Genomic DNA, 12,628 nt, shown 5'->3' with positions numbered 1-12,628 from the left:
GGTTTATGTCGTTTCTCCTTCCAAGGTCATTTGAAAAATTCAAAAAAATATGAATATCAAAATCATTAATCTTATACACATAAATTTTGGGTCCTAAATGATTTCAAATAGAAAAGTTATCAACTAAAAAATGCATATATCTTCCAGCACTACAACTTTGGTTTAGGTCATTTCTCCATATGAGATAATTTGAATTTTTTTTATTTTTTTTTTCAAAATCTAAAAACTTCAAACATAATTCCTGGGCACTACAAAATGTAGTCATGTACAAAGTTGTAGATCCTTTCGAGTACTACGACTTTTGTTTTGTTTCTCCACTCGATGACATTTGAAAAATTAATATCGGATTTCAAATTATAAAAACTTAAAACAAAATTTTCTGACCTTAAATGATTTCAAATGGAAAAATCGTCAGCTACAATATTGTAGATCTCTTTGAGTACTAAAACTTTGGTACAAAACCTTTTTGAGGCAGGCCAAATTGTCAACTGCCTCTAAAAAATCCATTTCTGAGTCGGCTAGAATTCCCAACCACCTCTAGAAATGCCTCCATTTCTAGGAGCGTATGGAAAGTCTAGGTGCCTCTAAAAATTGCATTTTTGGAGGCGGTTTGGTTTGCCAACCAACCTCTAAAAATAGGAAGCATTTCTAGAGGTGGCTCAAAAGCCTAGCTACCTCTAAAATCGATTTATAGTGGCAAACCATTTTTAGAGGCGGATTTTGATAGAGCCGCCTCTACACAAAAAAGAAGGCACCTCTAAAAAATGGTTTATATGTAGTAGTGATACAAGCTATTAGGAATTACTTTACATGTTCCACAATGTTTATCCGGTTCTCATGGCTAAGAAGCAAGATTCTTGATTAATTTTTGATGTATTTTGAATCATATTTGTTTTTACACAAAAATATATAGATTTTTGGTACTTCATCTATGTCATAAGAATAAGAAATAATTTAATTTCATAAAAAACTTTAAGTTTTGTGTCACCTTGGTAAGCATACTGAATAAATATTATGAAGTAGAGGTACTAGTTTAGACTTAATAAAGTTCTTTAAAATATTGGAGCAACCGATCAAGGAATCTCATGAGCAATTTTATTTTTCCCAATTCATCGAGAGATCTTGGATCTTTACATCGAGAGCATTTGGTTTATAATTTGTACTCCCTCTGTTCTAAATTATAAGTCGTTTTGGTTTTCTAGATTTATACTTTTTACTTATACGTAGACATAGTGTATATCTAGGTGTATAGTAAAAGCTATATATATCTAGAAAAGCCGAAATGACTTACAATTTAGAACGGAAAGACCACTAAGTATGAATATTTATATACAACCCACTTTATTTAGTCTACAAATACATATTACATACCTACTCGAATATGAAGCTGCAGTATGTGCAAACAAACCAAAGTGGGCCTTTTTATTTTGATGGTGCATAACCAACTCCCACCAAGAGTATGCCTTATTATCTTTTTCAAATTATAGTTTGTTTTAGTCCTGTCCTACATCTCTAATTTTGATCAACTTTATAGAAAATATCAATATTTACAATATCAAATTAGTTAGTGTATTTATTTGAATATGTAAATATTAATATAGCTAAATCTCTAAAAACTCAGTCAAAGATAAAAAAAAACAAAGCTTAAGAAACTATGATTTACCTCGGAGAGTACTTATGCAAGAATTGCACTTCGAAAATGTATTCTCATTGACTCATGACTAGGTGGCAATTCAAAGTCTACCCTGGTAAACTCTCACACAGTCACTGAATGTGATATGGCCAGATGATCACCAGACCACTCACACGGTCACAGTACAAACGCTAGCGATCGCGCGTAACGGACCCGGCAGGCGCGCGTAACGGACCCGGCAAGCGCGAAACCGTATCTCTATAGCTTTTAAATATGAAGTAGTTCCGGTAGCCCAGAATATAATCCCGACACCTCACACCACGCACAGACAAGCTGATTGGCTTAATGATGAGCTCGAGTAGAGTAATGGTTTGTGCCATGGTGTTCGCTCTGGCGTGCTTGGCGTTGCCGGCCATGCCACCTGCATCCGCAAATGACGGAGGGATACTGTATGTCCCGTCCGCTGCCACCATAGCTAGCCACTGCCCCTCCAGCTGCGGGGACATCAACATCTCCTACCCCTTCGGCATAGGGGCCGGCTGCTTCCGACAAGGCTTCCAGTTCGAGCTTACTTGCAACCACAACACTCAACCTCCAAAGTTGTTTCTGGGTAACAGCACAACTCAGGTTAATCACATTTATGGTTCCAAGGTATACATCCCAGCTATGTTCTTCAACAGTAGCTTGGAAGAATCTGGTATGAACACCCACAATATATCTTGGAATGCCCCCGCCAAGGGTATTACTATCCCCGGTTATACCACTTTCTTATTCCTTGGCTGCGATTTTGATGTTGACTTGTTTGACTCTGTGAGGAACCCTATCGGCTCCTGCATGAGCAGGTGCCACGGCAAGGTATTGCCGAATCAAGGGCCTTGCTATGGGTTTGGTTGCTGTTCCATCGGTCTACAAAACGACATCTCAGGCTTTCAAGGAACAATTGTTCGGGCTGATAATATGGTAGCAAAGTCACATCCTCTGCACCCTGGCATCATGGCTTTCATGTCGGATGATGGAGATTATTACACGCATAATGCGACTTATCTTTTCTCAAGTTGGACAAATGCAAGCAAGATTTATGACACTGACCTTGAGGTTGCCATCATGGACCAACCAAGCTGCAAAATCGCGCAGATGAAAAAGGCAAGCTATGCTTGTGCCACCGGCAGCTATTGCAGAGATGAGTCATATGGAGGTTACAGCTGCCACTGCTACAATGATAATAATTATTATTACACAGCCAATGCTTACCTTTCCGAAGGATGCATGCAACAAGGTGCTCCCTGCTTGCTTTTCTCTAAAAAAAAAGAAAATATTTAACATTTTATCTTCTTGTTCTTACTCTTATCAATCTATTGTTATGAAGCAGATTACAACCCCAAGCCTAAAGAACACTGCCAGAGGTCATGTGGGAATATGTCCATTCCCTTCCCTTTCGGGCTTGAAGAAGATTGTTTCGGAAACAAAAGGTTCCAACTTAACTGTACAGCCGCAAATGAGACGCTTTTTAGCACAAGATATGCACAGTATCACGTGACTGGTCTGTCAGTAGAAGACGGGACTCTGACAGTTAGCAACGTGCTAAACAATGCTAGCTCCTGGAAAGAAGTAATAATAGCTCAGGCCACCGAAAGTGGAGACGTGTACATGGACGGCCCTGTGGAAGACGAATTTGATTTTTCTATGGAATATGACATTGTTATACGATGGGCAGTTACAAATTCATCTTGTGAACAAGCTACGCATGGGAATAGAAGTAAGTATGCATGCCGCAGTGGAAACAGTGATTGCAAAAACGTGATCCATGGGAAAACATTTATGGGATATCGTTGCAAGTGTTCTACTGGCTACACAGGAAATCCATACATACAGGACGGCTGCACAGGTACATACCTTTCCTCCTTCACTATGTGCTACAACATAACATAGTTCACACCCGAAAATGGAAAGAAAATTAACAAATTCACATACTCTAAAAAATTTGTAATTTGTAGTTAAATCCGACTAGGCAGATTTAGACAGAAGATTCCTTTTCATCGGCTTGGTATGCAAGTATGCAACCACAGATTATGATGATCAACATATATAAATAACGAGAATTGACTGTCTACAGATATTGATGAATGCTCACTACCAAACTACTGCAACGGTACATGTCAAAACATTCCTGGAAGCTATATGTGCACATCAGCTAAGCAACGAAATCTTCTTTTAGGTAAGCCATAGCATACAAAACTCCCTTGAAAATATAATTTGTAAACGTTAACATGATTTCATAACAACAACAAATGCATATAGGCATTACAATTGGAACTGGTTGTAGCCTTGGCTCCATATTTATTGGATTGGGTGTAATTCTACTTGCCAAAAAAGAAAATATTTAACATTTTATCTTCTTGTTCTTACTCTCATCAATCTATTGTTATGAAGCAGATTACAACCCCAAGCCTAAAGAACACTGCCAGAGGTCATGTGGGAACATGTCCATTCCCTTCCCTTTCGGGTTCGAAGAAGATTGTTTCGGAAACGAAAGGTTCCTACTTAACTGTACAGCCGCAAAAGAGACGCTTTTTAGCACAAGATATGCACAGTATCACGTGACTGATCTGTCGGTAGAAGATGGGACTCTGACAGTTAGCAACAAGCTAAACAATGCTAGCTCCGGGAAAGAAGTAATAATAGCTCAGGCCGACGAAAGGGGAGACGTGTACATGGACGACGGCCCTGTGGAAGACGAATTTGATTTTTCTATGGAATATGACATTGTTATTATACGATGGGCAGTTACAAATTCATCCTGTGAACAAGCTACGCATGGGAATAGAAGTAAGTATGCATGCCGCAGTGTTAACAGTGATTGCAAAAACGTGAGCCATGGGAAAACATTTATGGGATATCGTTGCAAGTGTTCTACTGGCTACACAGGAAATCCATACATACAGGACGGCTGCAAAGGTACATACCTTTCCTCCTTCACTATGTGCTACAACATAACATAGTTCACACCCGAAAATGGAAAGAAAATTAACAAATTCACATACTCTAAAAAATTTGTAATTTGTAGTTAAATCCGACTAGGCAGATTTAGACAGAAGATTCCTTTTCATCGGGCTGGTATGCAAGTATGCAACCACAGATTATGATGATCAACGTATATAAATAATGAGAATTGACTGTCTGCAGATATTGATGAATGCTCACTGCCAAACTACTGCAATGGTACATGTCAAAACATTCCTGGAAACTATACGTGCACACCGTGCTCTCATACCCAAGAATTTGATTTCATCAAGCGGCGTTGTGTTACATCAGCTAAGCAACGAAATCTTCTTTTAGGTAAGCCATAGCATACAAAACTCCCTTGAAATTATAATTTGTAAACGTTAACATGATTTCATAACAACAACAAATGCATATAGGTATTGCAATTGGAACTGGTTGTGGCCTTGGCTCCATATTTATTGGATTGGGTGTAATTCTACTTGCCAATAAGTGGAAGAAAGGCATCCAAAAGAGACTACGGCGAGCATACTTCAAGAAAAATCAAGGTTTGCTATTGGAGCAACTGATCTCAGATGAAAGCGCTGCTAGCAAAACAAAGATATTCTCATTGGAGGAACTAGAGGAGGCGACTAACAACTTTGATGCTACTCGTGTTCTTGGTCGTGGAGGACATGGAACAGTTTATAAAGGGATTCTATTAGACCAACGTGTGGTGGCCATAAAAAAATCCAAAATAGTGGAGCAAACAGAGATAGACCAATTTATCAATGAAGTTGTCATTTTGTCCCAAATCATCCATCGTAATGTGGTGAAACTGTTTGGTTGCTGCCTAGAAGATGAAGTTCCCTTGCTTGTCTATGAGTTCATTTCAAATGGCACTCTGTATGAACTTCTTCACACGGATACTACAGTAAATTGCTTGCTTTCATGGGATGATCGCCTGAGGATTGCAGTGGAAGCATCCGGGGCTCTGGCTTATCTACACTCAGCAGCTACAATACCAATTTTTCACAGAGATGTGAAGTCTTCAAATATACTCTTGGATGACAACTTCACCACAAAGGTTTCAGATTTTGGTGCTTCAAGATCTCTTTCACTTGATGAGACCCATGTGGTGACAATTGTTCAAGGAACATTTGGTTACTTGGATCCAGAGTATTATCATACCAGTCAACTAACGGAGAAGAGTGATGTATACAGTTTTGGAGTAATACTTGTGGAACTCTTGACAAGAAAGAAGCCAATTTTTATTAATGATTTAGGTGCAAAGCAAAGTTTGTCCCATTTCTTCATTGAAGGACTTCACCAAGGGTCTCTTATTGAAATAATGGATACTCAAGTTGTGGAAGAAGCAGACCAGGAAGAGATTAGTGAAATTGCCTCACTTGCAGAAGCATGCTTAAGGGTAAAAGGAGGAGAGCGACCGTCTATGAAAGAAGTGGAGATGAGGTTGCAATTCTTAAGAACAATGAGGCTGAGAAAAAGACATCATTTACCCAAAAAAGATGGAGATATTGAGCCTTTGCTATGTGGAAAATCTAAGAACTCACTTAAACATATCGACCTTATTAATGCTGCACATACACCACCTCAAGAGACCTCGAGATGCTACAGTTTGGAACAAGAATTTGTATCTTCGTTTAGGCGACGCTAACTACATTATGCTAAGATTATAGAGGGTTTGCTTATATACTGCTGCATCTGAGATATCTTATATTTAGAAGTTACATTTAATTTCGTATCTTTGGATGAGATTGTTTCACACAGATTCATTTTATGTGTAATATGCACAATGCACTGTAGACCAGATGGCTTGTATCCTTCTATATGATGGCTTGTATCCCTTCTATATTTTCTGTAGATGCATATAGGGTATAGCATCAGGTCCTTGTATTAAAGATAAGGTTCTATAAGAACATAGTTGTGGTTGTCGACAAGTCTATTGCTAATTGGATATCAATTGCCAATGGCTCAATCAGTGGCTCCCGTAGGCATCAGACTAATACATGATTTCAACTGCAGCACGTTGCTGCACTTTTTGTCATAATCAGGCTAGCACATGATTCCAGTAGGCATCAGACTAATGTGAATTGACACTCATATATGAGAACAGAAAGATATGGCAAACTCACTCTTTCCTTCAATGTCCTTGCATGACAGTACCAACTTCGTTGTCCTTTCATGACATTATCAATAGCACGGCTATCACGTGTATTCAACACAGAACTTCAAACTTGCATCTGCAGATACGAAAGTATGTACAACTCTACCCTACAGATGCAACTGATCTGCATATGGAAAATCTAAATTACTAGCTTGTCGCATTTTAGACTTTTAAAACTTCTGCAAGTGTGAGCGCGTGTGGATCATCAGTACCTATATTTTGAATATTTTGTACCAACTATCGGTATTACATACATGAAGCAATACATTCCACTGAAAATGACCATGGCGCAAGGGAGCCTACCAATTCAAGGAGACAACAGTAGCCAAGGCCACAGGGGATGCCTCAACCGGGTGCTCGTGCTGGGAGCCATGGAGGGGAGAGGAGGAGATCCCGAGCCCGAGGGGAGCAGTGGAGCAGGCCCCGCTTAGGCGCTCAGCCTGTTCTGCTTGCTCTACTGACTGGCGACTACCGACCCTGTGGCAACCTATCAACAACAAAGTGCGGCACTCAGCAGCGTCGGCGGCGAGGAGTCGAGGACGGAGTAAGTAGCATTGACTGACGGCTTGGCGCAGGAATTGTTGGGCCTCAAAGGATTTTCTTCGGTGGGCCAGGGCGGTGCTTGCGTAAATATGGCCAAGAACTGCTGTCAGCAGCTTGGGTCAAGGACGACTTTTAACACGACAAGCATCCAGGTAGCCAGCATGGTCACCGCGCTTGGGCCTCATCCTCACGCACCAGACAATCCTACTACCAATTCAGTGTTGTTGGTGCTTTGCCTTGATTTGCTAGCAGGGTTTTCCTTAAGTCACTGGATCACCTAACATGATCCGATCCAAGTTATGGCTCTGACCACACTGCGGTGCCTGCAAGCGTGACCCTAGTAATTGGGCCGTGGTATAGTTTAACCAAATGTTTAAAGCACTACTCTGCAAATCCAATGCTAAGCACATGCACATTTCAGTTGTCAGAGGATATGAAGTTATGAACTTTGTTCTAAATTCAGATTTCAGAGTCGTGAGTGCATCATGGTAGGTGCCTGCTCTCTGTTTAGGCATCCTTTTCGTAAACTGATCCTCTCAGTCCATATGGATTAGAGTGAAACATGTACTAATTTTCTACCTTGAATTGAAGGCCATTGATATGTTTTCAGACAAAGTGGAAGCCACTAGAGAGTCATGCCTAACGTAATGACCCACAAAATTCTGAGAAGCAATGGGGCACTTAGTCGTGATACTTTGGTTTTGTCGTTTTCCATACCTACAAACGATCACGATGAACTAGTGGGCTCTAATGGTGGTAGATGTTTCAAGCGACAGACTTGACTCGACTAAGAGCATCTCTATTAGCCTCTCATTAATAATCTATATCTATACTCCAATATATAAATACTAAGGTAACATAATATACTTTTTATGGATATAGACAGTACATACGTGTACATAACAGCTGAAAAGTGATGGTTCAGGTGGGCCATTATTCGGCTGCCTTCCACTCTGTAGATGATGAGATGCCGACCCTATCGAGTTAGGATGGATGCTCTCCGAGTAGTGGACATTTTGTTGGTTTTTAATTTCGGTATTAGAAAACTTTCAACCACCTTCGAAATTACTGGAATTCAGCCAAAGTTTCGCCATTTTAGAGAGTTAAACATGAAGTACGGTTTTTTCCTAGAAATTTCTAGATCTAAATAAAATATTAGCACAGTTTAAGACCACATGTATTGAGTAAAAGAATATGCAATATAAGACATAGAAAATATGAGTCTACAGTTGTATTGCATGTATCTCCTACAACTAAAAAGAATAAAAGTAAGACAATTTTTTGGTGCGACTTTTTTTTGGGGTCGCTCCTCCTTTCCGTCCGTGCGATACCGCGTCCCCCGCCGCTCGCTCCCTCCCCTCCCCTCCCCTCAAATCACGCTCCACCCCCCTCCAATCACGCTCCCTCCAATCCCCATGCGCGCACCCAAGCCGCCGCCGCCTCTCCCACGTTCCCTCCGCCTCCCCACGCATTCATCCGCGCCGCCGCCGTTCCCCTCCAAGCCAGCCCCACCCAGCAAGGCCATCCGGCCGCGTCTCGCCGCGACGGGCATAGCAGGCGACTCCTCCTCGTCCCGCCTCCTTGCCGGAAGACGACGTTGTCACCGCGGCAAGGGAGCCCAGCATAGGTCGCTCGCTCTGGCACCCTACGAGCAGCAGCAATACCCCCGCTCCATAGCCCCGACCTACCCTCGCCTCGTCCGGCCTCCACGCGTGATTTCCTCCCTGCTCTCTTCCCCGGCGCTCACGATCTCCTCCTAAAATCACACAGATCTTGTCCACCGATCCAATCATGTACAAAGGAAATCGCCTCCACTCATGTATGAAAGATCCGCGGCATCCTCTCCCATCGCTCCAATCAAGTACACAGGAAGCAGCCCTCGCCGTCGCTCGCCCACGCCACCGTCGTGCCGAGAAGGAAAAGGCCCGACAACGGAGAGCTCGACCTCACCTTGCGCGCCCGCTGTGGCATAACCGCCTAATCTAATGCCTCCCAGGAGTACTCGTCTTCCATTAGACACTAAGTACCTAAGGGAGAATACTAAATTACTCAGTTCCATCGGGCACACCCCAGGGGAGAACCTAAAAATCCACATTTTTACATCAGGATCACAAATGAGAGAATAAAGCTTACATCATTCTTAATCATTTCTTACATCATTTTTAGTACAACATCAGAGTATAATATGTATTATTATAATAGCAGAATATAATCATATTATCAAAGTTATGAACAATTTAATGTAACAGCGGAATATAAACATGTGATCAGAATTACATCGGAAATAATTATCTATTCATGGCATGGTGAAACATTGATATGTAAACTATGACAACAGATTATAAAACTTTCCTTTATAAAACATTTGGCGAGAGTTATAAATAAAAACTATGATCGCAGCGTAAAGGAAATCCTCTCTGAGCCCACCAGGAGGAATCCACACACAAGAGTCAGCTCTAGCATCCACCTATCACCTGCAATAGGGGGATTAAAACTCTGAGTACTCAATTGTACTCAGCAAGACTTACCCGACAGGAGGAAAGAAAAGACTCCAAGGACATGCAAGGCTATCTGGCTTGTGGGTTTATTGCATTTGCAGGAAGCATTACTAAGCGTGCGTCCTTATATTCGATTTTTATTAATAGCCGCATTGGTTCATTAACAAACCATTCTATGTAAGCAGATGTGCTACTTTCAAGCAGGTGGTAAGCAATCAGATTTCCTTTTTCCATCTTCCATCTTTCATATTTAGTTCTTACTACGGTGCTAGGCACGAAACAAGCCGTACCGGATTGCCCGGCGATTCATGAATCAATGCCCCAGCTGGGTATCCCGAAAACACACACCTCGCTTGTACCCAAGGCACAAGCAGGACCAGCCCATCACCCTCCTGTCCTAGGGTCCTAGGTCCCCATCCAAACTGGGACTCCAAGCCCCCGCCCCTGAGTCCCAGACTCAGTGCGGTGTAAGGACCTCCTCCACCAAAAAAACCCTAACAGTCAGGTCCGGAAAGAGCTAGAACCCACGACAAGAGAGCAACAAGTCTTCCAAGTGCCCATACCCAAGTATGTGCTCGGGATAATAAGTCTGTGACTTGCCTCGATGGCTTATGCAATGATCGGTCCTTAACCGGCACAGATAGGGAAAGCAGTGTAACTAAGCTATGCCCCGTGTCCACGGCGACATAACCTCTTACACCGACCAATACCCAAACCATATCCCTACCCGGTCACTATTTTCCTTTCCACCATTTATATTTTCCAAGTGATAATAATGCAGTAATATATTTCCTATCTCTCGCGAGTGACGGGCAATCACTCGACTTCTACCAGAGTCCTATAGCATAGCATTCTACACGATCCTGTCATACTAGTAAGACTCATAGGATAAAGATATATATGCAAGTGGGTTTCATTCAACTCCTTAAAACTTAATGCACAAATATAATTTAAACTGCAGAAAGGTAGGGGTTATGCACCGGAGCTTGCCTAGGTAAGATATATATTAAAAAGTTAGTATTTGCATCTTCAGATTATCCACCATCATCTGAATAGAAAGCCCATTGCATCATCTCCTGGAGAGAATACCATTACACCATCTTCGGATCCTCAATCATCCTTCAATTGATCCGTTGATCCATCATCGTACCTATATGATATGCATTGATGCGAATGCATGGATGTAAATAACCAACGATAGCCGAAACGCTTGGAAATACGATCACACCTCACAAGCTAACGAGACAGCTCTAACGCTGGTCTACATATCCATGTTGTCGAATAAGACGTTACTTCCCAACCAATGTTTTAGTTATACCAAACCCAAGGTGTTTCTTTATTCCATTCTATCGATTTAATCCTTGTTCGAAATAGAGCATCATTATCTACCTAGCAAACTAATTATTATTGAGTTACAAAAATTAAAGTGGGTACCTAATATTGCTAGGAGCCTACCATACAAATTTCAGATTCAACAGTATTACCAATTTATCACAACAATTCCTACAAGTTTATATTTTTACAATATTAAGTACCTTAAATTAATTATATAGCTCCCAAGAATATTATCAACTATGTGAACAAAATATACTAACAGGTAGATCATGATTTTAGGAGACTAACAAAATTGGTTTTACAATTTTTGGACAACTATACAAATTTATATTGATTTTACAAGTTAAACTAGAAACCTATTTTTTGACAAGCATTCAGAAAATAGAAAGGGCCGGCAGCAACGGCCCAGCAACAGCGAAACAGCACGAGTGACCCAGCAGCAGTGATAACCGCATGAGCAGCCCAAGCGCCTAGTCAACCGGCCGGCCCAGCGCGGGGCGAACAACCCAGGCGGGGCACGACACACGCGTAACCAGAGGCCCAGTCGGGGCGCGCGGCCAGCGGCCCAACCAGGGCGGCGACAGGCCGGGCCAGCGGATGGCAAGCGTGACCCAACAAGGCGGCAACCGACCGGCCCAAGCGGACGTAACGACGACACTTAGCAATGAGGCCCCTGAGTTCTCTCTAAATCAACTAACGGTACAAACATACTATTTATTTGAGTCTCGTATTTTACAATAAGAACCCTGTACAAAATTTTACTTGGATTCTTACCCTTCTCTCCCACTCCAAAAACAGAGCACAGGCAAAGGAGCTCCGGCCGGTGACCAATCGGCCAGAGTGTGGCACGGTGGTGGCGGAGAACCGGCCAGCGAGGGGCATGAAAACCAGCACGACCACGGGCTGGCCGCGGCAGGACCCGAGCCGGCCCCCAGTAGCCCGCCCGCGCAAGCCGTGGTGACGGGCCAGCCAGCTGCGGCGGCACCGGCCAGACGGACGGCGACAACGGCGCTCCCAGCGCAACAGTGGTGCAGCGGCGGCACGCGCATGCGAGGAGGAAGGTGCGGGCTGGGGTGGATGAGCAGCGCATGCGGGGCACGGGGCACCGTCGTGGGATTGCGGCACGGGGAGGTGCACGGGCCGGGAGATGCTGCGACGGCGGGGTACGGCAGCAGCGCGGGACTGTGGGGGCAGCAATCGGCAACGGCGGCCAGGTGCAGCGGCAGAGGCGGTGGCCGAGCTCGATGTGGACTGGGACGCGGCGCGGGGCAGCGTGGAGACGGAGCCCTACGGCGGCGTCAGGAGCAGGGTGGCCCGGCACGGACGGACCGGCGAGGCGCTGTGGCTCAGCGGGGTGCGGGCATGTAGGGCAAAGGTGCGGACGCCAGGGCACCGAGCGCAGGGGAGGAAGAGGAGGGGGCGCCGGCGACGGACGGGCAGTGGCACGGCGCG

General features: G+C 43.4%; 1 protein-coding gene across 1 annotated transcript; it reads left to right on the top strand.

Moving 5' to 3' along the window:
- Window positions 1-1,917: 1,917 nt before the first annotated feature.
- LOC136467375 (wall-associated receptor kinase 5-like) lies at window positions 1,918-6,290 on the top strand. The gene is made up of 4 exons (XM_066466058.1): window positions 1,918-2,909; window positions 3,003-3,518; window positions 4,817-4,969; window positions 5,053-6,290. Exons 1-4 carry the CDS (start codon window positions 1,979-1,981, stop codon window positions 6,288-6,290), a joined length of 2,838 nt encoding a protein of 945 aa, XP_066322155.1. The 5' UTR covers window positions 1,918-1,978.
- Window positions 6,291-12,628: the final 6,338 nt, after the last annotated feature.

Source organism: Miscanthus floridulus, chromosome 7 (genome assembly GCF_019320115.1).
Source record: "Miscanthus floridulus cultivar M001 chromosome 7, ASM1932011v1, whole genome shotgun sequence".
NCBI lineage: Eukaryota > Viridiplantae > Streptophyta > Magnoliopsida > Poales > Poaceae > Miscanthus > Miscanthus floridulus.
This window is presented reverse-complemented; position numbering and strand designations above follow the sequence as displayed.

Bases quoted from the DNA above. Each gene is read 5' to 3' on its own strand.
- LOC136467375 (XM_066466058.1), top strand. From the start codon at position 1,979: ATGATGAGCTCGAGTAGAGTAATGGTTTGTGCCATGGTGTTCGCTCTG. The intron at 3,519-4,816 runs GTACATACCTTT...GACTGTCTGCAG, and splicing joins CATACAGGACGGCTGCACAG to ATATTGATGAATGCTCACTG. The intron at 4,970-5,052 runs GTAAGCCATAGC...AAATGCATATAG, and splicing joins GCAACGAAATCTTCTTTTAG to GTATTGCAATTGGAACTGGT.